Here is a 26,659-nt window from a genome sequence, read left to right as displayed (position 1 = left end):
AAGATAAACACCAATATTTTGGACCTGAGCTGGAATGTCAAGGTGTGAGCAAAAAGCAGGCAGGTGCTGGAATAAAAAGGCTGGGGAAGAAGGGGGCCGGGGGAGTAGCACAAGCCAAAAGCAGACATTGTGGTAATCCACTGTATGCATATATTTATCTGTTTAGGCACATCCATTGGCTGACGGAACATGTGGCCCCTCCCACAGGCTCCTGAATAAAGGTGACTGTTCCCTGGGTGCCGCCATCTTGGGACATGCCGCCATACCCTCGCCCTGCGAATGATTCGACCATGGCAGCAGTACTCTGCAAATGTCTTTTACCACCCTCCCCAGTGAAGGATAGTCAAGCAGCATGGATGTGTCTTTGTTCTATAGCAAATAAAAGCCTATCATTTTGCTCAACTTCAGTCTTTTGGAGTCATTGATGGTGCATCATTTAATTGCTATAGTTTTTTATAATGGAGCAGATCCTGAAGTCAGAGAAGCTGGAAATCAACTTTCAATCACCTGAGGCCTCTATCAACTGTTTCAAGGCATTCTTGCAGGCATCTTCAGCCGTCGTGCGGTCAGAAACCAACAAATTACAGGTACTGGACTCCCAAGTCGGCACCCTGATGCACTCGATGATCAGGGACACTGCACATCAGGAGGCCGTGGACATTCTAAAGGGCCAGTACCTGCGAAAGATTAATGAAGTCTATGCCAGGCACCTCCCGCTTACCCAAATAAAGTGACCCGGGGAGTCAAATGGTGCGTACCTCTGGGCTGTGAGAACCCTCGGAAGGGCTTGTGAATGCAAGGCTGTGACGGCTGCGGAGTACATGGAGGACCTGATGAGGGATGCGTATTTTGTAAGGATCCGGTCGAATTACATCCGCCAAAGACTAATGGAGCAAGGGCAGCTCAGCCTGTGGAGAACAGTTGAGCTGGCAGGTACACTGGAGGTAGCCCTTCAGAATATGGAGGCCTACTCAACCAACAATGCGGCTGCCTCGTGGTTGCCCTGGGTGCTGCCATCTTGGGAAATGCCGCCATACCCTCGCCCTGCGAATGATCCAACCATGGCAGCAGTACTCTGCAAATGTCTTTTACCGCCATCATCATCACCAGTGACCCTATTACGGCCACTATACTCCAGGAGCAACTGAAGTGCTACTTCTGTGGTCTGGGCAAGCACCCAAGGAAACGCTCCCCAGCGAGAGACGCAGTCTGCTCTAGCTGCGGAAAGAAGGGACACTATGCTAAGGTGCATTGATCCAAACCCCTTCCCAGCACCATCACGTATGACCGTGTGGCCGCCATTTTAGATGCCACCATAGCTGGGAACTAGGACCACCACGTGCGAGTCATGGGGCTACCATCTTGGGCGCCAACTTCAGGACTTAGCAGTGCCGTGTGAGGGCCAAGGGGGCCACCATATTGAACACTGCCATCTTCTGACTCACCACACAATCTCTCTGCCACAGCGACAAGCAATGCTCTGACACTGGCCTCCATCACACTCGACAAGGACAGCCTGGATCAGCTCACCAGGCCAATGATGGATATTCAGGTAAACAGCTGTATGATAAATTACCTGTTCAATAGTGGGAGCACAGAGAGCCTCATTCGTCCCTACACGGTGCAACGCTACTCCCTTGTGGTAAGGCCATTAAACCAAACAGTCTCCTTGGCCTCAAAGTCACATATGGCAGATGTTCGTGGCTATTACATAGTGACTCTAACTGTGCGGGATACAGACTATAAAGACTTTAAACTTTTGGTGATGTTGCAGCTCTGTGCTGCCATGCCACTGGGACTTGATTTTCAATGTCACCTTAAAAGCATGACAATGGAGTTTGATGGGCCCCATCCACCAGCAGTAACCAGCAGTTCTTAAATCACCCACTGCGCTTCACCCACCCTTTCGATTCCCCCCCACCATCGCTCCCAGTTGCTCATTGTGCCCGATCTGTGGACTCACCATGCTCAAAATCACCCCCTGCCCCCACCATTGTTCACTAATTTCACCCCTGACTGTAAACCCATCGCCACCAAAAGTAGATGGTACAATGACAGGGACAGGTCCTTTATTTGGGCTGAAGTGCAGTGGCTACTTAATGAGGGGAATCATTGAGGCCAGCACCAGCCCTTGGAAAGTAGTAGGGAATGGGGAGAAGAATAGGATGGTCATCGACTATAGACTATTAATAGGTACACACAATAAGATGTGCACCCCCTCCCTCATATATCTGATATGGTGAACCAAATGCACAGTATCAGGCCTTCAATACCATTGACCTGAAATCTGCATATCATCAGCTCCCTATCCACCCAGATGTCTGCCAATAGACAATAGGAGCTGGAGTAGGCCCTTCGGCCTGTCGAGCCAGCACCGCCATTTTACAGATCATGGCTGATCACTAGCATCAGTACCCCTTTCAAGCCTTATCCCCATAACCCTTAACTCCTTTGCCCACTAGAGTCTTATCTAACTCTCTTTTGAACATAATCAGCGAATCTGTCTCTACCACCCTCTGTGGCAGAGCATTCCACAGATTCACCTTCTCTGGGTAAAAAAATGTTTTCTCATCTCCGTCCTAAAGGGCCTACCCTGTATTCTTAAACTATGCCCTCTAGTCCTCATCTCCGCCATCATTGGGAACAAGTAATCCGACTTCACCCTGTCTATCCCCTTGATAATTTTGTATACCTCACTCATGTCCCCCCTCATCCTTCTAAACTCCATCGGATATAAGTCCAGTTTTTCTAGCCTTTCAGCATATGTCAACCCCGCCATCCCTGGAACTAACCTTGTAAATCTGCGCTGCACACCCTCTATAGCTAGTATGTCCTTCCTCAAAATTGGAGACCAGAACTGGACGCAATACTCCAGGTGCGGTCTCACCAGGGCCCTGTACAACTGCAGAAGGGCGTCTCTGTTCCTATACTCCAATCCCCTCTTTATGAAAGCCAACATGCCATTTGCCTTCTTCACAGCTTTCTGAACCTGCATGTTAGCCTTCAGTGACCGGTGAACAAGTACACCCAGATCCATTTGCACCTCCCCACTCCCTAGCTTATCTCCATTTAAATAATACTCAGCTTTCCTATTATTGCCCCCAAAATGGATAACCTCACATTTGCTCACATTGAACGTCATCTTCCATTCAGCAGCCCACTCCCCCAACCTGTCCAAGTCCCTCTGCATTTTCCTGACATCCTCCTCACACCCCATACCGCCACCCAGTTTAGTGTCATCTGCAAATTTGCTCATGTTATTAATAATCCCCTCATCCAAATCATTTACATAAATTACAAACAACTGAGGACCCAATACCGATCCCTGCGGCACTCCACTCGTCACATCCTGCCATCCTGAAAAAGACCCGCTTACTCCAACCAGACCCTGGGTTTGAGGTGGATGGTTGCCTTCAGCACTTCCTGCGGGTCCCCTTTGGCATCACTAACAGAGTCTTGGTCTTCCAGCCGGAGATGGACCACATGGTGGATCAGTATGAGCTGCATGCCACATTCCCGTATCTCAACGTCACCATCTACAACCATGACCTGCAGGACTATGACGCCAACCTTCAGAAATTCCTCCAAACTGCCAAGCTCCTCAATCTCAGGTACAATAAGGCCAAATGTGCATTTCACACAACCCACCTAGCTATCCTTGACTGTGTTGTTGAGAACAAAGTCATTGGTCCAGACCCTGACCTCATGCACCCACACCTGGAACTTCCCCTCCCCCACAACCTTAAGGTCCTGAAAAGGAGCCTGGGCTTTTTCCTTTAATATGCTCAGTGGATCCCTAACTATGAAAAGGCCCGCCCCCTTGTCAAACCCACCTCTTTTCCTCTAACACCAGAGGCCATGCAGCCTTCAACTGCATCAAGGCTGATATTGCCAAGGCCACAATGCATGCTGTGGATGAATCCACCCCATTCCAGGTGGAAAGTGATGCATCAGACTTTGCTCTGGCTGCTACCCTTAACCAGGTGGACAGACCAGTTACTTTCTTTTCCTGTACCCTCCAGGGCCACGAAATTCGACACACATTTGTCGAGAAGGAGTCCCAAGCCATTGTTGAGGCAGTGTGGCACTGGAGTCACTACCTGGTCGGTAAACAATTTATTTACCCTGCTAACTGATCGAGGTGGAGAATTGAACTGTCCACCTACAATTATGATATTTTGTACTGGCCCAGGAAACTCAATGAGCCACCTGATGCCTTATCTCGTAGGAACTGTGCCAGTGCACAGATTGACTGCTTACAAGCCCTTCACAATGATCTCTGCCACCCCAGAGTTACCAGGTTCTTCCACCGTCAAAGCCTGCAACCTGCCATTCTGCTTTGAAGAGATCAGGTCAATGACCAAAAAATACCAGGTCTGCACAAAGTGCAAACCACACTTCTACCGGCCAGACAGAGTGCAGTTGATAATGGCCACCACCCCTCTGAAGGACCCCTGCCATCCATAGACTGCAATGTGTACCTCTTCAATGTTATTGATAAATACTCTCGTTTTCCGTTTACCATCCCCTACTCTGACATGATAGCTGCTACATTCATCAAGCCCTTGTGCAGTCTCTTCACTCTATTCGACTTCCCCAGCTATATTCATAGCAAATGGGGGTCCTCTTTTATGAACAACAAGCTACGCCAGTATCTGCTGGCCAGGGGCATTGCCACGATATAGGCCCACCAGCTACAACCCTCTGGGAAATGGGCAGGTGGAAAGGGAGAATGTCACAATCTCCCACTGATAAGAGGCACTCCACTCCATCAGGTCCCTCCTATGTACTGCCACAAATGCCACATCGGACATTTGCTTCCCCAGGAAATCCATGACAGGCTGATATCCCCAGGGCTGGTCCTACTCCAGAAGCATGTGAGAAGCCATAAGTCTGACCCTTTGATCAAAAGGGTCCACCTCCTCCATGCTAACCCCCAATATGCCAATGTGGCGTACCCTGATGGGCATGAGGACACTGTCTCCGTTAGAGATCTGGTGCCCTTATGGGCTCTGGACACCTCCACTGATCACTCCACACCACCCGTCACCCCTAGCCACCCACGATGCACCAGGACCATGGGACATTACCTCACTCCCAACAGAGGACAAGCCAGACTCGTTGCCACATACCCACCAGCCCAATGCCGACAATTGCACACAGGCATCTCAGACTGCCCAGGATCCTACCACTGCACCATAATTGCATCAGGTATTACAAAGGTCACAGCAAAAATCCACACCACTTGAAAGACTTAATTTGCAACTGCACCATTCCACCCTGCTGGACTCTTTTAAAATAAAACAAGGGGTGAATGTAGTAAACCACTTTACATATCTATTTATCTGTTTGGGCACACTTATTGGCCGACTGTACCTGTGGCACACCCCCCCCCCCCCCCCCAAGGCTCCTGAATAAGGGTGACAGTTGAGCAGCATGGATGTGCCTTTGTTCTTTAGCAAGTAAAAGCCTATCAGTTTGCTCAACTTCATTCTTTCAGAGTCATTGATGGTGCATCAGACCTGGATAGAAGGTCCGGAGCTAGCTCTGTGAATGCAGAGTTGGAGGAAAGGAGACAGAGGAATAGGGAAAGGGGGAGACAAGTGGGCTAATGGAAAGCAGAGGAGTCTATATTAATGCCATCTGGTTAGAGGGTGCCCAGATGGAACAGAAGGTGTTGTTAGAAGTAAAACACGAAAGTCTGCGGATACCGAGGTTGAAGTAAAAATAAAATGTTGGAGAAACTCAACAGGTCAAACAGTGTTCTTTATATAGCAAAGATACATAACCAACATTTCTGGCTTGAGTCCTTCATCAATGTATGGAAAAATATTAGTAGATGTCTGAAAAATAAAAGCTATGGGGGGAGGGGTGGGGGGAGGAGCATGTTCCCAAAGGCAGGAAGTAATAGGTGGAGGAGGGAGGAAGGTGCTGTCACTCCAATTTGCAGGTGGTCTCAGTTTAGCAGTGCAGGAGACCATGGACAGATATGTTGGCTAGAAATTAAAATGGCTGGCCACTGGAGATACCTACTATGGCAGCAGTCAGAGGAAAGGTGCTCAACGAAGCCATCTCACCATCTGTGTCCAGTTTCTCTTATGTACAGAAGGCCACAACAGGAGTACTGGGTGCAGTAGGTGACCCCTGTTGCGTCACTTGCAAGAGCCTGGTGGGATGGTAATCAAGGACAGGAATACTGCCCTTGTTGTGCCTAGGGGCGGATGGGGCCAGGGCAGATGTGCAGAATCAGAGGATATGTGGGTGAGGGCTGAGTTGATGGCAATAGAGGAAAGCATTGAATAAGGAGGACATCTCAGGTGATCTCATATGGAAAACCTCATTCTGGGAGTACATGTGATGGAGAAATTGTGAGAAAGGAACAGAATCATTAAAGGGGACAGGGTGTGAAGAGGTGTAGTCAAGGTCACTGTGGGGGCTTGGTGAATTTGTAGAAAATGTCTGGCAAGAGTGTTTCCTGAGATGGAGACAGAGCAATGGAGAAAGGGGAGAATGTTGCTAAAGATGGGCCAAGTGAATTGGAGGTTGGGGTGGAAGTTGGCAGCAAAGTGGATAAAGTTGACAAGTTCATTATAAGTGCATGAGGCAGCCCCAATGTAGTGGAGAAAAAGTTAAGGAGCTTTGGCCGGGTAGGCTTGCAGCATGGATTGTTCCAAATAGCCAATAAAAAGGCAGGCATAGATGGACCCATGCATGTATAAATGGCTCCTCCTTTGACTTGGAGAAAGTGGGATGAGTCTAAGGAATTAATGAGGATGAGAACAAGTTCTGCCAGGAAGAGGATGATGGTGGTGGAGAGGGACTGGTTGGGTCTGTTGTAAGTCCACGCTGCTGAAGATCCAGCTGGATAGGTCACGTCTCCAGAATGGAGGACCATCGCCTTCCCAAGATCGTGTTATATGGCGAGCTCTCCACTGGCCACCGTGACAGAGGTGCACCAAAGAAAAGGTACAAGGACTGCCTAAAGAAATCTCTTGGTGCCTGCCACATTGACCACCGCCAGTGGGCTGATAACGCCTCAAACCGTGCATCTTGGCGCCTCACAGTTTGGCGGGCAGCAACCTCCTTTGAAGAAGACCGCAGAGCCCACCTCACTGACAAAAGGCAAAGGAGGAAAAACCCAACACCCAACCCCCAACCAACCAATTTTCCCCTGCAACCGCTGCAACCGTGTCTGCCTGTCCCGCATCGGACTTGTCAGCCACAAACGAGCCTGCAGCTGACGTGGACTTTTTACCCCCTCCATAAATCTTCGTCCGCGAAGCCAAGCCAAAGAAAAGATTAATCCTTCCAACAATTCATACCTTATTTAATGTTCTCTATCTCATCTGAAAACCTTCCTTGCAACCAGGAGCATCATGATGCCAGTATGGACTCGTTTAACCATGCTTCAGGAGTGACCAACACATTGCTTGGGTTCGCGAAACTGCTTGGAATCAGTTCAATACCATTAAGTACAGCCAGATTGCTTTTCTTCTATTTACCAGCTTCTATCCGCTCTGTCTTCTAAACTCTTACTAACTTTCCATTTTTCATTATCACTTTCCTTCCTCTGAATCACCCATTCCTCCTGTTAATTTAAATGCTTCACAGCTGCTCTAGAAAACTGCCATGAGGACAACAATCTGGGGCCAGTTGAGGTACAATACATCTAGCCTGTTTAGCCCCCATCTTCTCTAGAACTCTTGCACAACCACAGGAATCTCAAGCTCTCCCTATTGCAACAACTCTCCATCTGCAATAATCTTGTATTTAGATAGTCACTGCCACATTATTTTTCACCCATTCATTGATATCAATATGGACAATGACCTCTGACTCTTCACTCCAGAACATTCTGTGGTCATTCAGTGACCCAATCAGCAGGGAGTCAACAAAACATCCTGGAATCAGACAGAGACTCTTGTCTGTTTGACCAACTGTAAAATCCCAGCAACTACTGGCAGTTTGATCTTTCTTCTCCTTCCCTTTGCAACATTGCCACCCATGGTGCTAAAGTATTGGCTTTGGCTTCACTTCTGATGGAACCCTTCCCCCTCATCAGTATGCTTTACTGAATAGATATTGGCAAATGAAATGCCCTTAGGCTTCTCCTAAAATACCTACTGGCTTCTTTGTTTGTCTGACAGCCTCCCAGTCCCTCTCTGCCTGCTCTCCTGACCCAAGATTCATGCTCTCTTGACCCAAGATTCACGCTCTCTTAAAGAAAAGCCACAAAATATTCAGCCTCACAGAGGGCAGTGACATCAGCTATTGTGCAATTTTTTTCTTCTTTAACAAAACACTGAAATAGAAAAATAGAAAATAAAGAAGAAGAAAATAGATAAGAGAGAAAGAAACAGAAAAGCAAGAAAAGAGGAGGAACTGTCGGGATTTGGGATCCACTTCAGAGGATCTAATTCCTTTTCTTGCCTAAATCTCAAATAGGGAAAAGAACAAGGATGCAGAATTAGTGTCCCTAAATATTCAACCCTGCATTCTGCAAGTATAGCTGCCATACCTGAAAAAGTGTTATACTTCCTTAGATTATAAGTAATTTTCTCCAGGGGAACACAACTATGCATTTCCACACTCCCTCAGGCTATATCCAGAAGGGAATTACTGTAAATATGCGTGTATAATGTGTTTCGAGTATAACGTGACCCCCCCCCCATTTTTGAGGGGAAAAACGGAGAAAATTTTTACCCCTGTATATAATACAATCCCCCCTCCCCTTGCCTAACCGATTTGAGCGGCTCTCTCTTCCCCCTCGCCTGCCCAATTCATTATGCCATCTCTCTTCCCGATTTGCGTTGCCATCTCTCTTCCACCTCGCCTCCCAAATTTGCGCTGCCATAAATATGATAAATATGCGTGTATAATGCGACCCCCTACTTTGAGCTCAAATTTTGGTACAATTTTTTTTGCATTATACACACATAGTTACGGTAGACTTCTAAGTAACCGCAATATATTTCCTGGCCACCATCAATGCAATATTAAGAAATTCTATTCGGTAGTTGGATCGCCTCATTTTTGGTCTTTGCCCACAATATTTCCTAGGAGAAACAATTCTGGACTTTGTCACCATTGTTTCCCAATATATGGTCTAATAAAATTCTTAAATTTTCCCATAAAGGTTCCTGTTTCTTCACTGCATCTAAAACATATATTGGGTATATTAGATATTATGTTATTTCTACAGGGTAAGATATAGCTGATACAATAAGTTAGATTGCACCAATATATATCTTACATTTATTGTGTTGGTCATGCAAACCTGACATAAATTAGACCAGTTTACTAATATTCAGGTCTGATTCCCATCTTTGTTCCCCTTTCAAAACATAATCTCCATTTCACTGCACTCTGGTAACATCATTGCTGGTCCTAATTCATTTCTGAAAAAAAGCTCTTAATTAAAAGTAGCAGAAGATTGTCTTGTTAGGAATATTATATCTATTTTTTAACTGCTCAAATGACATAAGTTGCCCTTGCACTTAACAATCTTCTACTTACCTGATACCTTTCCAGGACCAGGCATGTAGAATCTTATTATCATTGTTAAAGGAATTAATCTATTTTTAGTTAAGGGCATTTTTGGAAATATTTTTCCTTTTGTTCTAATTAAATCATTCAATTTATACCAAATATTCAAAATATGTTTTATTAGAGGTACTTATTTTCTACCAGAAATAGTTAGTATATTTACTGTAAATATTCGTGTATAATGTGAAAGATTTTGTACCGAAATTCGAGCTCAAAGTGCGGGGGTGGGGGGGGGGGGGGAATTCGCATTATACACAAGGTTATTATTTTAACAATTTTTGTCTGCCAGATTTAATGATAAATAAGATTATCAGCAGCTGCCTACATTGACCTCAGCGCGACTCGGGTGGGCGAGGGGGGAAGAGATGGCAGTGCAAATCAGGCGGGTGAGGGGGAAAAAATAGATGTCATTGCGACTCGGGCAGGCAAGGGGGAGAGACGGCAGTGTGACTCGGGTGAGCGAGGGGAAGAGATGGCAGCGCGAACAGGTGTGCGAGGAAGAAGAGAGACACCAGCGCGACTCAGGCAGACGAGGGGGAGAGACAGCAGCACGATTCGGGTGGGTGAGGGAGGTCGTATTATACATTGGGGTAAAATTTTTCTCCCTTTTACCCCTCAAAAATGGGGGGAGGGGACGCATTATACACGAAATGCATTATACACGAATACTTACAAGATCTTCTGCTGCACTCTCTCTTTGAGTTTGTGCAGTTTCATTTTCCATCCTTGAAGGCTTGTCTCTTTCGTCAAAGAGGTAAGTAACAAATTTTATCTGGGCTGCCCAATAGTAATATTTAAAATTTGGGGGTTGCAACCCCCACCACCATATGGTGATTCCAAGTCAATTTTTCCATGGAGATACTGGCTACCTTACCTTTCCAAAGAAACTTCCTAACCAATTTATTCATATTTTGAAAAAAAAACCTGTGGTAATGGTATTGGAAGAGCCTGGAAGAGGAATTGTACATGCAGGAATATATTCATTTTAACACAATTAACCCTTCCAATCAAAGTTATCATAAGAGTTATCCATTTATGTAAATCTTCTTCAATTGTTTCAAGCAGGGGAAGCTCATAATTTGATTGTGAAATTCAAGTTGGGCTGATGCCATTCTGAGATTGTAAATTCAATCAAAATTCTTGCTCTGGTGGGATATGTTTTCAAAAAAAATGCAAGTAGTTTCTTCTAGATGCCAGTGGCTTGCGTGGGGAGAAATTTGTTGAATGTATCCATGAGTTACTTGAAGCAGCATAGCCAACCAAGAAGGAGGCCACACAGGACTTTGTATTGGCAAATGAGCTAAGCCAAGTGATCCTAGTTTTAGTGGGGGGGGGGGAATCAGAAACGTTGGAGGAACTCAGCAGGCCTTGCGGCGTCCATCGGAGGCAAAGATATATTAATGACGTTTCAGGCCTGAGCCTTTCTTCAAGGAATGGAAAAAGTAGGCAGTGTATGAATAAAAGAAATGGTAGGGGGAAGGGCATCTCTGATGATCTGGAACAGATGACCTCACCCTGGGAGCAGATGCGATTGAGACAGAGGAATTACAAAAAGGGAATGGAATTGTTACAGGGGACAGGGTGTGAAGAGGTGTAGTTGAGATAGCTGTTGGAGTTGGTGGGATTGTAGAAGATATCTGTCAAGCATTTATCTCCCGAGAGGGAGAGAGGAAAAAAGAGGGATCAAGAAAAGAGAGTGTTGCTAGACATGGATCAAGTGAATTTAAGGTCAGGGTGGATGTTGGTAGCAAAGTGGATAAAGTTGACAAGCTCATCATGGGTGCATGAGGCAGCACCAAAGTAGTTGCCAATGTTGCTGAGGTAGAGTCGCTGTGAGACTTGCTCAGTTCCTCCATCATTTCTGTGATTTTACAACAATCACAACATCTGCAGACTTTCATGTTTCACTCCACTAGTTTTAGTGGGAACATTTTAGGAACTTAGGAACAGAGGTGACTTCTCTTTAAGATAGTTATGCACAATTTTAAGCTTGGGTTGTGTAGAAAAGTACTAAATTGGGTGAGAGCAATTAAGACATGATTACACAGGAGCTAGAGGGATTAGCCATTATCACGCAATTCCACAACTGACATATGGGGGTTGTTTGCAAAACAACTAATTAGAGTCCAGGACCAGTATGTTATAGGGCAAAGTAAGGATAATGATGGAAAGGGAAAAAGAATCTTGGATGCCCATGGGAAGAAGCCATTTCTCTGCCTGGTGTTTCTGGTTCTGATGTTCCTGTATCTCTTTTCCTACAGGATTAGCTGGAAGATGTTGCACGTGGGGGTCCTCACTGATTTTGCAAGCCCTCTTTAGACAATGATCCTGGTAAATTACATCGATGGTGGGTGGTGGATGGAAATCCCAGTGATTCTGCTGCTCTTATTGTCCTGTGGATTAAGCTCCTATCTAATGCTCTACAGTAACCACACCACACTGTGATGCAGCCACCCTGGATGCTTTCAATAGAGTTCATGTGAAAAGGTAAAGTTTATTAGGAAGTTGACAGGATGATGGCAAGTTGTCTTGCCTACATCAGTTTTCTCAGGAAGTGCAGTCGCTGTGGTGCCTTCCTGACAAGTGAGATGTTATGTGTCCATGATAGGTCACTTCTTAAGTAGACTGCAAAGAACTTGTTGCTCTCTACTCTCTTCACTACCGAGGTATTAATGTGTAGAGGAGGGTTGTCATTCCTGGTCCTTCTTTGTCTTATTGAGACACAGGTGCCTTTTATTTGAGGCTTTTTTACCACTATGCCTTCTGTGTAAATGGCACTGACATGGAATGGGGGGGGGGGGGGGGGTGGTGGTCATTCCAGTCCCGGCTTTTTTCAGACAGCAGAGGTAGTAACAGCACTGGAACACCGTCTGTGTAAAAGGGCAATCCAGCATTCTGGGACTGACACGGGTAAGGATGCATATGTGTTCTGTATTTTTTTTAGCAAATTTATGGACTGTCCTGCTCTTACCCAGTGGCCTGCAATTATATAGCAAAGGTCAAAGGCAAAATAGATCTGGCTGACAGCGAGTAGTTCACTAAGGAATACCTGACCGACAGGCACATAAAATTTAGATAATCTTGGATGTCTATGCATGCTCCCATAAATGAAGAAGTATGATATAAGCTGCAGATGAAATGGCAGGAGCTGGAGACAAAATAAGCTGGTGATGAAATAGTGATGCAACCTCACTGCTTCGTTGGGTGGGTGAAGCACTGATGTGTTGCTGGGAGGAGAATGAGAGAGGATTTAATTCATAAGTATATAATTCATGATTTTGATAGGAAAGATGTGGAGTGGCTCTTGGTCTTCCAAACTAGGGCGTGATCATTAATGAATAAGATAAAAAGTATGTATCAAAGTGTACTGAATCTGGAACACTACAGAACGAGGGTGCGAATGCTCAGTTACTGAATGGATTCAAGACAGACACTGACAGATCTTCAGATATTAAGGGAGAAGAGATTAGTGCGAGGGAGTGACATTGTAATAAAAGAACGGTCCCCACAGTGATCCCACTGCCCCACTCTCAGCTGTCCCCATGTGTCTCTCATCATCTTGTGCTGTGCACAAGCTGGTCAGTGGATTTGTCCTCAGTTGCACAGTCTGAAGCCCACCACCCCACACCTCTTCCCCCTCTGACAGCCCACCACCAGTCCCCAGTGATAGACAGCAGTGGTTAGTAAGGGATTACTTAAGGAGATATGTAAGTGGAAAGAAAAAGTTTGAAAACCTCAGTTTTAAATCATACCTAATTGACTCATTATGTGCACAGTTTCATAACTCCAAAGGAAATGGGCTAATGACAGTTTTTCTCAAGCAAAATATTTCAGTAACAATTGGGTCTAGAGGAATGGTCCTATGGATCTCAACTTTTCACCCCCCCCCCCCACCCACATACCCACTTACAAATCTCAGAGCACCTATGTCATAGGGATTACTTGTGGTATGTGAGTGGGGAAAGAAAAAGTTTGAAATCCACTGCTTTAGATCAATACTCGCAGATTTTCCTACGCTCTTTTATAAATTGTGCGTGTTTTATTAAATTGTGCACATATTTTCCATGTTCTTTTTATAAATTGTGCTCATATTTTCCAATGCTCTTTTATAAATTGTGTGTTACTAAAAGTAATGTATGATTGCAAACCCTTGTGTTCAGACTCGTCTCTCTCAAACCTAGCACTTTCTCAACACAACAATGACCAGTGCAGGGACCGACAGTGGGCCACCGGGAGAGTCTCCCGACAGCCAGCCACCAGTCCCCAATGATAGAGGATATGCTAGTGAGTCACGTAGCAACGATGATCACTGTCACTGTTTCTCATCATTATCACCCTAATTTCAACTTCACATAAAGGACCAAGGGAATATTTTGTCTTTTTTCTGAGGAAAAAAAGGGGGTCTTATATGCTGTTAAATACAGTATGTTATACTTGATACTAGATGCCGATGCCATTGTGTTACACGTTCCGCGTCTTTTGCGCCCGGGATGATGGCTTGCTGTGTAAAAGACACACTGACCCGGCCTTATGCCGGCTTTGTTCAATTCAGTGTAAATGACCAAAGTCGGCTTAATGCTTGGTCTTCGTTATGGCAATATTGTGGGATTTCTTTGTAAAAAGCATAACAAGCATCATTTCACACCTCTCCTCTCAGTAGCATGACTCATCATTGTTGCCTATGAGGCCAATTACTGTCGTGTCATCTGCAAACTTGATGACTCTGTTGGAGTTGGATCTGTTATTACAGCTGTGGGTCAGTAATGTGACCAAGAGCAGGCTGAGCACACAGCACTGAGGTGTGCGTGATGGTGCGCGATGTTTTGCTGCCACCTGAACAGACTGTGGTCTTTGCATTAGGAAGCCCAAAATCCAGTAACAGAGATGGGTGTTGACTCCCAGTGAGGACAGCTTCTTCAGGATCCTCTGGGTATTAAATTTCAGATAAGCTTGATTACTTAAATTCAAATTCCTCAGGTGCCAGAGTGGAATTTGAATTTTTGCCCCTTTTTCAATAATACAGAACTTTACTTGTTTATCCCTTTATTAAAATGAGATTAGATTTAGTTTTTTTTCCTTTCTTTTGGTTAACTTTTTAAATATGGGTTTATATATGGTCACCATAGATCATTTCATTAAATTAGACAGAATTTGCCTTTTGTTTATATTAAGAGATTGTTAATGTAGTTTACTTATTTTTCTATCCATATGTATTATATGACCTGTTATTTGTTTTATTAAAGACTATGTATGTAGGAATTATATGTTAAACTCAATAAAATATTTTTTTAATGACTAAAGTGATTGGAAATGTCATAATTTTTCAGAAAATACACTTTTTAAACAATTGCCTTTTAGTTTTTAGATACTTTCCTTTTGACAATAAACAAATAACAATTAGTTCAGAAATTTTAAAAAAAGTACTTTTTCCCCAAACCTCAAGTACAATTTTGTCCAAGATCTTCAGATCGAGTTCATTAAAAACAAAGGTACAATTTTATTGTTTGTATCAGATCTTGCCACTTTTGATGCAAAATTATCCACATGTAAGTTTCACTTGTGGTCTCTTATTACAGATGCTATATGATCAACTGGAGCATTCCAGGATCCTCTTTTGTTTCAGATTTACAGATCAAGTTCTGGATCTCACAGTTCAATATGTTCTTTGGCTCCTTTGTCTTTCTCCAACTGCCTATACTGAAAGCAATTAAGCTGCTGGACAATCTTTGTCTCTGATCAAACATAGACATTTCTTCTCTACAACTTAGAACACATTCTTTGTTTACTATGGGTAATGCAGAATTGCCACTTATTGGTAGTGTAAAAAAAACTGTACTCGAAGTGCACTTGTAAACAATAAAGAAATGTAAACAAACTGTGAAATACAGAGAGAATTTTTTAAAAATCTAAAAAGTGAAAAAGTAAGTGTCCTTAAATGAGTTCCTGATCAAGTTTGTTGTTGAGGAGTCTGATGATGGAGGGGTAGCAGATGTTCCTGAACCTGGTACCCCTGAGTTTCTGGCACCTACACCTCTATCCTGATGGTAGCAGCGAGAACAGGGCACATGCTGGGTGATGTTGCTCCTTGATGATTGCCAGTGCTCTCCGACGGCAGTGATCCCTGTAGATGTTTTCAATGGAGGGGAGGGCTTTGCCTGTGATGTCCTGGGTTGTGTCCACTATCTTTATCAAGGCTTTACACTACAAAGTATTAGTGTCCCCACACCAGACTATGATGCAACTGATTAGCACATTTTCCACCACATATCTAGAAAATTTCCAGGATTTTTATTGTCCTACCAAAACTGCAAACTTCTGAGGAAGTTACAGGAAAGATCCTCCAAGAAAGTGACTCCCAATAACTTAAATTTGCTCATCTTCTCCACCTCTGATCCCCCAATGATCATTGGATCATACACCTCTGGTTTCCCCTTCATGAAGTCAACAATCAGCTCCTTGGTTTTGGTGACATTGAGTGTGAAGTTGTTGATGGTGCACCATTCAGCCAAGTTTTCAATCTCCCTCGTTTTCTATCAGATGCAATGCATACAATAAGCAGAAAAGAACAGGGTGTTGCAACACTTGAATAGTCACAATGGGCAGTAATTGTGTCAGTTATTTGATGTGGTCACTACTGTTCTAGATTTTTCATATCGCTTTAGGATTATGTTTAAATTGTGATTCAAATGTTTTACTTGTGTGAATGTTTGAAGAGTAGTACTGGACTTGAACACAATGTCAATGTTTTTCTAAAGGCTGAGAAATGTAGAAGAGATCATGCCTAAGATCTGATTCAGCCAAAGCAGCTGGATCACATGAAATCTTTACTTGGATAATCTAAATTATTGCCTCGAAGACAAATGAGGGATACTTTGAGCATTGAAAGGAGAACATAGTTTCTTGAGTATAGAAAACCATTGTGTACTTCTCTGAAGTTGCACATAGAGCTGAAACATGATGGACAGCAGATTGACAAATGCCACAGGGCAAGAAAGAAAAGCAGGTCAGGTGAAAGAAAATGAGTCATACAGGATGGAGTAGATGAATAGAGGACCATGCTTGCCAGTATTCAAATTTGGTAAGTTGAGAAGGTGAGAACAGTGGTATAAAGAGAGATCAGATGGAACCAAAGTGGTGGTGGGGGGAGGGATGTGCTGAAGAATCAAGTAGGGAGATGGGGAGGAGAGATGTATAACAAAAGAGGAAGGGGAGGAGAATGTGGAGGGCTGAATGGCATGGGAAAGGGGACCGAAGAAAAGAGAAAGGACTTAATACCTGAAATTGGAACATTCTATGCTCACACCATTGGGCTGTAGACTGCACAGGAGGAATATGAGGTCTTGTTCCAGTAGTTTGCATTGGGCCTCACTCTTGACAGTGGACAAGACCGTGGAAAAGGGAATGGGAGTTGAAATGACATGAAACTGGGAGTTCAGGATTGCCATGGCAGACATTAGGCTCTAGGAAATGTTCCCTAGGTCTGCATCTGGTCTCGTCAATATAGAGGAAGCTACCGAATGCAGCAGATGAGGTTAGAGGGATATGCAGATGAATTTTTGTGTTCAAGGGCTGTTTGTGACCCTGGATGATGGTAATAGAGAAGGTGTCAGAGCAGGTTCTACATTTCCTACAGTTGCAGGGAAAAAAGTTGTAAGGAGAGAAGAGCAGACAAGGGAATCACAGAGTGATCCCTATGGAAAATGGAGGCGGGTGGGGGGGGCGGGACAGGGGACAGACAGATGCAGTCTGAAGGAATAACATAGGAGAATGTGCTAAATGCAGAGGCAAGGACAAGAGGAACCCTATCCCTGTTCTGTTTGGAGCTTAACTTCAACCGTCAGAAGAAATGCAGAAGATGGCTCTATTAACCACATTGGTTGAGAAAAAAAGGATACTTCAGATTTTATGAAACAGTTTGGTATTTTAAGGTAAAAAACTACAGATATTCAAAATCTGAAACAAAAATAGAAAATGAAATAAACAGTAGAATAGACAGCATCAGAGAGATGTTTCAGTTCCAATATCCTTCACCAGGACAAATCAAATGAATCTCTTTGAATGTTCTCCAAATTTTATTGAAAAAATGTACAGAAGTACAAATTGTGAGGGAAATACTGAACAAAACTGAGATAAGTCACAAGTTTTCAAGATCCTTTTCACTTCAGTAAACACCACAAACCTTCAATCAAGACCACAATGAATATAGTTTGAACATACAACTTCCTTTAAGTAGGGATCCACATCTTTGTGCCTGAATTTTGGTGCAGAAGAGTGTTTTTTTTTTTAAATGTTTTTTCTTCTTCATTTGCATGGCATCCCTTGGTAATATTTTATCCCCATAGATGTAAAATCAGCTTCCATCCATATGACAATGATGCTCAGAAATAAATACAAAGGAAACATTAAGGTCACAACAGACATAATAAATTCAAACTAAAATGAAAGAAAATCTTGAAGATATTTGAAATCTAAGAGAATGTAGCAGCTGCTATGGTAGGTGCTATTAAAGGTAGTCAACTCAAAACTGGTTTATTGCAGACATACACAGATCTTTTATTCCCTGCCAGTTAATGAGCTCGTTAGTGAACAGCTGCTGGTCCTGTAGACCAGCAGGTTAAAGCTTTGAGCCATTAGTGCCCTGCCTCTTCAAGCAGGGGCTTCATCTGATCCACTTGCTGTACTTTAGCACCCAGCACTGCTAGCCCACGAAGTGTCAGGTAAGTCTATGAACTGACGGTGGCGGTTCGTAATACTGCACTATGCTCCCGCTTCAGGAAAAACAAAATAACACTGGAAACACTCATCAGGTCAAGATGCATCGGAGGGAAGAAGTCTTAAACACCGAGATTTTTAAAATAATTCTCTCAAATTTAATTTCTCATCATCCCTCTAGGGTTCCTTACAAGGGATCCTTGAATACTGGTGCTACATAATGTTTGATATGCTACAGAGAAAAATATGGGAAATGCATAATCTTGCACTAAAATGGAAAGAGTACCCTCTCCGTGTCAGTCTAAAACAATGGTTTTCAAATTTTTTTCTGTCCATCCACACACCACTAAGGATTCCCTATGCCATAGGTGCTCTGTGATTACTAAGGGATTACTTAAGGTGGTATGTGAATGGAATGAAAAAGGTTGAAAACCACTGTTTTAATTGTACCTCTGACTCATTATGTGCATGGTTTCATAACTCCAAAGGAAATGAGTCAATGGCAATTTTTCTCAAGCAAAATATTTCATTACCAACTGGGTCTAAAGCAGTGGTTCTCAATCCTTTTCCACCACTCACATACCACCTTAAGTAATCCCTTACTAATTACAGAGCACTGATGGCATAGGGAATACTTAAAGTGTTATTTGAGTGGAAAGAAAGTTTGTAAACCACTAGCCTAAGGCATGAAAATGTATCAAAGAATGTTGAGGATATAGTGTACTTCATCAATGAGTTAAATAACTTTTGACATAGTTGTAATCAGTTGAAATAATTATAACTGCAGTATCACCAGAAATTTCTTGAAATAAATACTTGTTATGAAATCAATGTGATGTTGGGTTAGTTCAATGGTTGGATTACAAATTAATCAATGGGTCAGATTTTGATATTTATAAAGATAACAACAAGTGGATTCCTTTGGTTAATAACAATGCTTTAAGAAAAAGAATCTCAGGGCAATCTGGTGGGAATTTAAGGAAGTTTACCCCTCCCCTCCCCCCCCCCCCCCAGAAAGATTGTTGAAACTGGCCATATTTGAATAATATTCAGATGAGAACTTGAAACATTAAGACATTGAAGGCTATGGGGCAATTTCTGAAAAATAAGATTATTAGGGCTTCATGGGATTAGTACTTCTTGGTTTGCATAGACAGGTGGGTCAGAAAGCCTCTGCTCATGCTGAATAACTCAATGACTCCATTTAAAAATCACTCAGATGACATTTCTATGAGCTATGTCTGGCAGGGTCATATGCCAAGTTCTGGCAGGCAGAATCCATTTTTCAATCATCACTGGCAAAATGGGCCAAAAGGCTTCCTTCAGTATTGTAAATTTTCTATGATGCAACAATTAGAGAATTTAGTTTCCTTGAAGGCAATACTACATGACAACAGCCCCTGCCTGCCCAATGAGCCCGTGCCACCTAAATAAACCCACATGACAATTAAGTGACTAACCCATGCATCTCTGGAAGGTAGGAAGAAACACGAGGACCTAGAGGGAAATGACTAAAATCACAAAGAAACGTACAAACTCCTTAAAGACAGTGGACGATTTGAATGTGAGTTGTGGCTACTGTAACAGCATTGTGCTAACCGTGACACTATCATGCTGCCCAAAGTTGACCTCAATAACCCTATTATTGCATTGAAGAGAAAACTACAAAATAATGGATTCTATCTGGTGAATAATGCAAAATAGAGCAGGTTTTAAAAATTTGTTATTAACGTGACATTTCTGTCTAAGATCAAAATAATTTCTGCAACTTTTCATTATTATAGCAGAATTAATTTCTAGATCTAACCTACACGAAACTTGTATTGGGAACGTGGTTGCTGGAAATTAAAAATGAAAATGCATTTTTATGAATAATGTCCAGGCAGCCAAATACTGTAACATTGGTTGTACAGATGAGGGCCTTGCTCAACCATTTCAAGCATCATTAAGACTATTTATGTCATTTGAGACTGAAGACACCAAGGTCAACCTCAACTGAACTGGCCAAGTCAACATTATTTTGTAAATGTTCAATATATTTTTGTGCATGTATGTTTGTTTATCAGTTTCCATGCAAATCAATATAGAGCACTCTAGAAATGTCCAAGGAGGTTCATTAGGGGTAACATTTGATGCTGGATAGCATGAGCACATAGAATTTAACCTTTAAGGTCATATGAAGTTCAAAAGTTTTTTTTAAATTGAACGTGCACCAGGGACACCTCAATTAGTTACAGTGCTGTGCATCAATGTACATTCAGAATAAAAACAAGTGGCCAAAGCAACACTAGGCCCACCTCAGGGCTCAGGCCTCCAGACAAACAAGGAGCAGGCAGTAGAAAACTGAGGAACAACACCAAGCCCACCTCAGTGCTGATGCTGCCAGGCATTTCATGAACAGACAACAAGAGTCTGTTGAGGAAGAACAAGCAAGACTCCAAGCAATGCGAACAAAAGCCACCAGCCAAAGAGCAGTACCATTTACTACAGCCAACCTGCTAAATGCTGCATTCATTTACTCAGTTGACATTGAGTATTCTTTCATTAATGCAGTTATAATTGGCTCCATGTCAGAGGTATGCCAACACTGTGGAGCAAAGTGGAAACGTGAAATGCCATCAATATGTTGTTCCAATGGAAAACTTAGCCTACCTCTTCTGGCTGAGCCTCCACAGCCATTGAAAATTCTGCTGCTACCCACCACAGCAGAGTCCAAATATTTCCTAAAGATGATCAGAGCCTACAACTCAGAATTTCAGATGAAATCTTTTGGAGCCAACAAAAACTGAGTGTTTTATTTCCTGGGAAATATTCAGCAGGTCAGGCAGCATATTTCAGACTTGAAACATTAACATCCTAAGAAGGAAACTCCACATGCAAGAATGGGAAAAGATCTTCAATTCACATTGAGCATTTATTGATACCAGGGACGCAGCCACTTGTATCCCACATTAAAGGATGAAAGGATCAAATGTATATCAAACATTTTGATTGCAGTACTAGGAGGATATGGAGAAGCTTTATGGGAGATAGTCAGATAGAATGGGTAAGGAGATGGAAATATGAATATAATGTGAAAAAGTTGTGAGCTCCTCCAATATGATAGTAAAAAAAAACTAGAAATAGCCGTTTTTTTTTTAAATGACAAAAAATCACGAGGTTTGATGCTCATAACTTTTTATAAATTAGAGGATGGTGGGTATATGGAACAAGTTGTCAGAGAAGTTAATTGAGGCAGTTACTATTGCAACACTTAAGACAGGACAGGTTTAGAGGGATATGAGCCAAATGCAAGACAGATGAGATTAGCGTAGGTGAGGCTTCTTGGTCGGCTGATGAGCCCGTTTCCAAGTTGCTTGGCTTTATGTGGCATTCTGGTTTTTAATTAGCATTTATATTCACACACTGAGTAAACTATACAAACACAATTTCCTCCCTGAATGGTCATATTTATGCAAGAAAACAACCCTACCTACATTGCCAGTCACACAACTTACACTTCATGTTAGTTCTCAAAAGAGATTTTGTGAGTTAACCAAAAATATTCCTCGTTATCAGTATTCCAATTATTTAAATTAGTCAGCTGAATCATGCAATTAATTGTTTACTTTTTGCCACCATTCCGAAGTCACAAACAAATATGAAAATATTAGTACTTTCATAAGCTTCACATCCAATTCAAAGACCCTTTTGCTACTCTATTTATCTCTTGGTGACACATGATAAAAAGATATAATAGTCAGAAGCTGTACTTATTAAATAGGGAATTGGATTTGGAGTTGAAATTGCATTGAATTTTGCTTGAGCAAGTAATCACAATTAATCATAATATACATCTGACATTATGAAAAAGACATAAAAATACCTCTAATGCAATTTTTCAATACCCACTTGCTTTAAAAGGCCTTACTTTGGTTGGGATAAGCATCCAGGAGCTATCATATTCTGAGTTTCTTCATTATTTTGGACAGCTGTTAGGTCCACCATGTTGATTTTTACATCATTGGTGAGCCCTGGAAACTTGGGCAGTATGCTAAGAACCTTCTCAACTAGATTATCACCATGATGGGCAACGGAACCTGTGGAGAAGCAAGAATTTTATTGAAGCTACATTTTAAAAAAAACTTTCATCATATGACAAAAAGTGAAGAATCACAACTTTCTTCCTTGGCTAAGGATTCCTAAATTGCTCTAGCTGAGTACACAACCAAAATGAGAAAAGTGGCAAGATTCTCAAAAATGGACAAGTAAAAGCTCCAGTCCTCTATCATGCTCTTTATTGTTGAGAAACTGTATATAATGAATTCAGTCAATTTCATTAAAATCAAATTTAAATGTGTCAGTGCCTCAATATGTGACCACTTGCATCAACATTCCTAAATTTGTTTTCTCACCTATATTCAAATCTGGAAATTAAAACTGAACATAGACATAAACAAGGAAATTAGTCAATGTCTGTATGAATTTAAACAAGATCATGCTTCACACATTTACTAGAAAATTTTGTTTGTGACTGGTAAAGTATATGCGCAAAGTGCAGTAAATTTGTCATTCTTGAACTTTCAGAAGGCTGTTGATAAGATCCCACACAAGAGACCAGTGTACAAAGTAAAAACATGGGATTGGGATAATGTTCTGTCATGGACAGAGAGCCAGTTGGCTGATAGAAAATTAATGAGTAGGAATAAACAAGTCTTTATCCAAGAGCAGACAGTAGCTCCTTTTATACTTCAAAGCTGCGGAATTCCGGTAGACATGACCCATCTGAGGAAACCGGCTTGCATGTTCATAAAGAACTGAAAAAAGCCAGCTCCATGAGTCAAATATGCTCAACCACTGAGACTACCCCCCTTGGAGGATTGAAGATGGCCAAGTCTGGACCACCCAATCTGTTTTTGATTTTTTTTAAAAAAACAGAGCTCAGAAAAGGTGGATAAAACCTGACTTTACAGCTGTGTAAAAAGTGGCTAATGATTAATTGAATAGAACAATGTTTGGGACATCACAATATATATTGATTTAGAAGAGGGAATTAAATGCAACATCTCCAAGATTTTTGATAACACAAATGTGGGTGAAAGCAGGATCTGCAAAGAGTATGAAGAGATACTCGAGTGATTTGGATGAGTGAGTGTACAAATGTATATCAGATGCAGCATAATGTGAATAAAGGTGGTAAAAACAGAAGGCGGATTATTATTTAAATGGTGAGAGATTAAGAAAAGGGAACATGCAAACAGCATGCAGGTGCAGTATACAGTTAAGGAGCCAAATGAAATGTTTACTTTCATTGCAGGAGGATTTGAGTATACGAGAGGGGATGTCTGATGGCAATTTTACAGTGCCATAGCTGGAATACATCTTGTATGTAGATTTGATCACCATATCAGAGCACAGGTATTCTCATTATTAAGGGAGTACAGCAAAGATCCATCAAACTAATTCCTGGGTGAGAGGATTGGATAAAAGATTGGGACTTTTGGGCTTTTACTCACTCAAGTTTAGAAGAATGAGATGGGACCTCAGAATTTAAAAAAAAATCCTGACATGTTCCAGATAGGGGGGAAACTAAATGATCAAGAATAAAGAGCAAGTGATTCGGGACCAAGGTAAGGATATATTTATTCTCTAATATTCTCTATCAAAAAGGCAAACAAGGCCAAAATCATGAAGTGCATTTGTTAGTTATAATCCTAATGGTTAAAGAGTTGCCACTATTTACATCTCACAAAAAGTGGTATTGGAAACTGGTTTTCATCCAAGATTACAGTACACCTGACACAAGAACATAAGGAGTAGGAGAAGGAGTAGGCCATCTGGCCTGTCGAGCCTACTCTGCCATTCTCTGAGATCATGGCTGATCTCCATCTACCTGCCTTTTCCCCATTTCCCTTAATTCTCCAACTATTGTTATTTGGCTCCCCATACACATTTTCCATGATTATTCTTAAGCCCATAGAAACAATCTATACAATAATGTGCTCAATGCAGGTACATAACACAGACCAAAACTGGAAAATCTTATCAGCTAAGAATAATTCAAATTGCTGAGAAAACAGGCAGCTGCTCTTTTGCACTTTAAGTTAAGCAATTTTAGTTTTATAATGGTTCCTAAGAATTTGATACATGCAAAAATAGGGCAATTTGACAAATTTTAAAAAAGGCAACTTGATTACAACTTCACAATATAAAACGACAAATCATACACCATGCACAAAAGAACAAGTCAAAATATAACAAGTAATTAATAATGTGGGTGATCATACACGTTTTACCTGCAAGATCAAGTGTTCGATCTATAAAGACAATTGATGCTTTAAATTGAGCATGTTTTCTTCTCTGTTTTGCCTGTGGACAATTAGCAAGTTCTCCTGCAATTATTCTGCTGGTAGGACCAACTGCAAAACATTCCTCTTTGATCTGCATCAGTTCAAGCATGGAGTTCAAGGATGAAACCAATGACCCGATTTGTATTTGAAGTCCCAAAGGCAAAGAATGATAATCGACGTCGTTCAGACTTCCAAATTTCTTTTTCTCGGGTCTGGTGCTGTTGATCCATTTCAGATCTTGAGGCATAAATGAAAAAAAGGACGAATAGGCTGTGGTGGTGAACAGATGAGGTGCAAGGGGAGCAATTAATATAGGCAGATGCATGACCTCTCCCGTATAATTCATGTTACCCATCCACTGGCACAGCAGCTCCGCGAATTGTTCGAAGACCAGTTCCTGCTCCAGTTCAGCAGTCACGTTGTTGGCAAGTAGGTGGACAGAGTGGCTGACGGCGGTGATCACCACGCAATACTGAAAGGAACTTAGGGTGATGATATCCCTAATAACATCAGCTGTGCGTCCCTTGAGCAAGGCACTCACCACGAATACCGCTTTGACTTGCCCCGGGGCCCCGGCTTCGAACGAGCTAAATTCTTTGACGTTGAGGGCCCCGGCCTGGAGTAGTTTACTTACACCACCGACCCAGTGCAAACTCTCGGCACACGCGGCGTCCATGAACACCACCGCCCTTTTAACCTTCTCACACGCCTTCTCCCATACATGGTGGGCTAAGCCCACTAACTTTGACCCCATGCCAACTCCATCATTCATGTTTCCTCACTCCGAAAACCAGGGCAGGCTGTTTTCAAAATAGGGAGGTTGACACACACTCATGTACCGGCGGCAAAAGATGACGCGAAATTGATTTAGGCGCAAATTGATGATGGCAGAGGTTTCACTGCACCGAACGCAATGTCCATGCATTGCGTTTATTCTCAAAATTGTGGGACTATTATGGAGATAAATAAGACACTTACACCAAAATGTAGAGTGCACTGTATTAAAATGCTCATAGTTTATTAATATCAAAAACTAATTCACCTGTTACCATCTTACTTTTTTTTGGCACCTTTCATGTCACCCGGCTCTCCAAAATCTGCATTAATAATGGATACAGATTACATAAGTGATTTGAAATGTTAGTTCCACATCTACTCCATCTATATCCGTATAATCAATGAATCTAGCCACTAAACACTCTGCCTACCATTCAAGTTATTAACTCAGCATTCATGGAGGAGATTGACAGTCCACATTTTGTTTTTTAGTTCGCCACTGATGGTGCATCATTCCAATGTAATGCACCATTCTGTGTTCTTGCACATCCTTTCTCACGATAATATAATTGGCAGGAGAAGCAAACCCATATCAGAGTCTCCTCCTATCCGTGCATTGCCCAGCATTAACGTTCAAATGACATTCAGCAGAATTCTCTGGGTAGGCTACATTAGTTAGATGCGGAATTCCAGAACCCTAAAGAAAATACTCTTACTCCAATTACCAAATGCCGAGAGAGAGAGCATGTTCCAATGTTGTAAAAACCTCCGGGGAATAATTGCCTGGACCACGAGAACCCGTGATTTGGAGACCGTAATACTGAGCCCGTTCTTACATCGTGAAGAGAATTTCAGAATAGATGGCAGAAGGCAGCAACTTTGAAAATGCCCGCTGTATTGGAGCTATCACGGGTCCCACCTCAGCCTCAACCCCGGCACTCGGAACTGAACTGAAGCAAATCTTCCCTGACCCTGAGAAAGGAAGCCGCCGCACTTATAAACAAAGCGAGAGACGAATCCGGCACGAACCCTCCCACGTGGATCAAGAAGCCTGCGCCCATTTCCGGGTCAGAGGTCTCCAAGCCGGTGTTGCGTTTCCGCTGTGAAAGGTCAGTCGAGGAGCGAATCTGCGTGCTCGCGACGGAGGGAAACCCGAAGACGGCGGTGCCGGAGAGCAGCGGCAGCGCGGCGATGTCAGCAGAGGCGGAGAGTGCGGCGAAAGACGGTGGTTCGGGCCACACGGCAGGTGGCGAGGACGAGGAGCATTGGCTGTACGGAGGTAGGAGAAGCCTTGC

General features: G+C 42.6%; 2 protein-coding genes and 1 long non-coding RNA gene across 8 annotated transcripts in view; 2 read left to right on the top strand and 1 right to left on the bottom strand.

The window, feature by feature from the left end:
* The window catches only part of LOC138757416 (uncharacterized), a 119,221-nt gene extending 107,207 nt beyond the window's left edge, over positions 1 to 12,014 (top strand). For 4 of the 5 annotated variants that reach the window (XR_011353583.1, XR_011353580.1, XR_011353581.1 and 1 more), the window contains one exon: positions 167 to 734. This is a non-coding gene — a long non-coding RNA (uncharacterized lncRNA). Of the gene's footprint in view, positions 1 to 166; positions 735 to 11,807 lie in introns of those variants that run through there. The other variant, XR_011353584.1, reaches the window with a different exon arrangement.
* Positions 1 to 25,423, bottom strand: part of scfd2 (sec1 family domain containing 2) — a 307,801-nt gene extending 282,378 nt beyond the window's left edge. For both annotated transcript variants that reach the window (XR_011353574.1, XM_069924665.1), the window contains exons 1-2: positions 24,534 to 25,423; positions 22,169 to 22,337 (exon numbers count right to left, since the gene is read on the bottom strand). Coding sequence is in view for 1 of the 2 variants with exons in the window: in XM_069924665.1 (XP_069780766.1) it covers positions 22,169 to 22,337; positions 24,534 to 25,359 (995 nt within the window). In the remaining variant the exon portion in view is untranslated. The remainder of the gene's footprint in view (positions 1 to 22,168; positions 22,338 to 24,533) is intronic.
* A 1,028-nt stretch (positions 25,424 to 26,451) lies between these two features.
* Positions 26,452 to 26,659, top strand: part of fip1l1a (FIP1 like 1a (S. cerevisiae)) — a 102,332-nt gene continuing 102,124 nt past the window's right edge. The window contains exon 1 of the mRNA XM_069924666.1: positions 26,452 to 26,643. Within this exon, the coding sequence (XP_069780767.1) occupies positions 26,556 to 26,643 (88 nt within the window). The 5' untranslated portion in view covers positions 26,452 to 26,555. The remainder of the gene's footprint in view (positions 26,644 to 26,659) is intronic.

Source organism: Narcine bancroftii, chromosome 3 (genome assembly GCF_036971445.1).
Source record: "Narcine bancroftii isolate sNarBan1 chromosome 3, sNarBan1.hap1, whole genome shotgun sequence".
Lineage (NCBI taxonomy): Eukaryota > Metazoa > Chordata > Chondrichthyes > Torpediniformes > Narcinidae > Narcine > Narcine bancroftii.
Note: the sequence above shows the minus strand (reverse complement) of the source record. Positions and strands in the feature narration are given on the sequence as shown.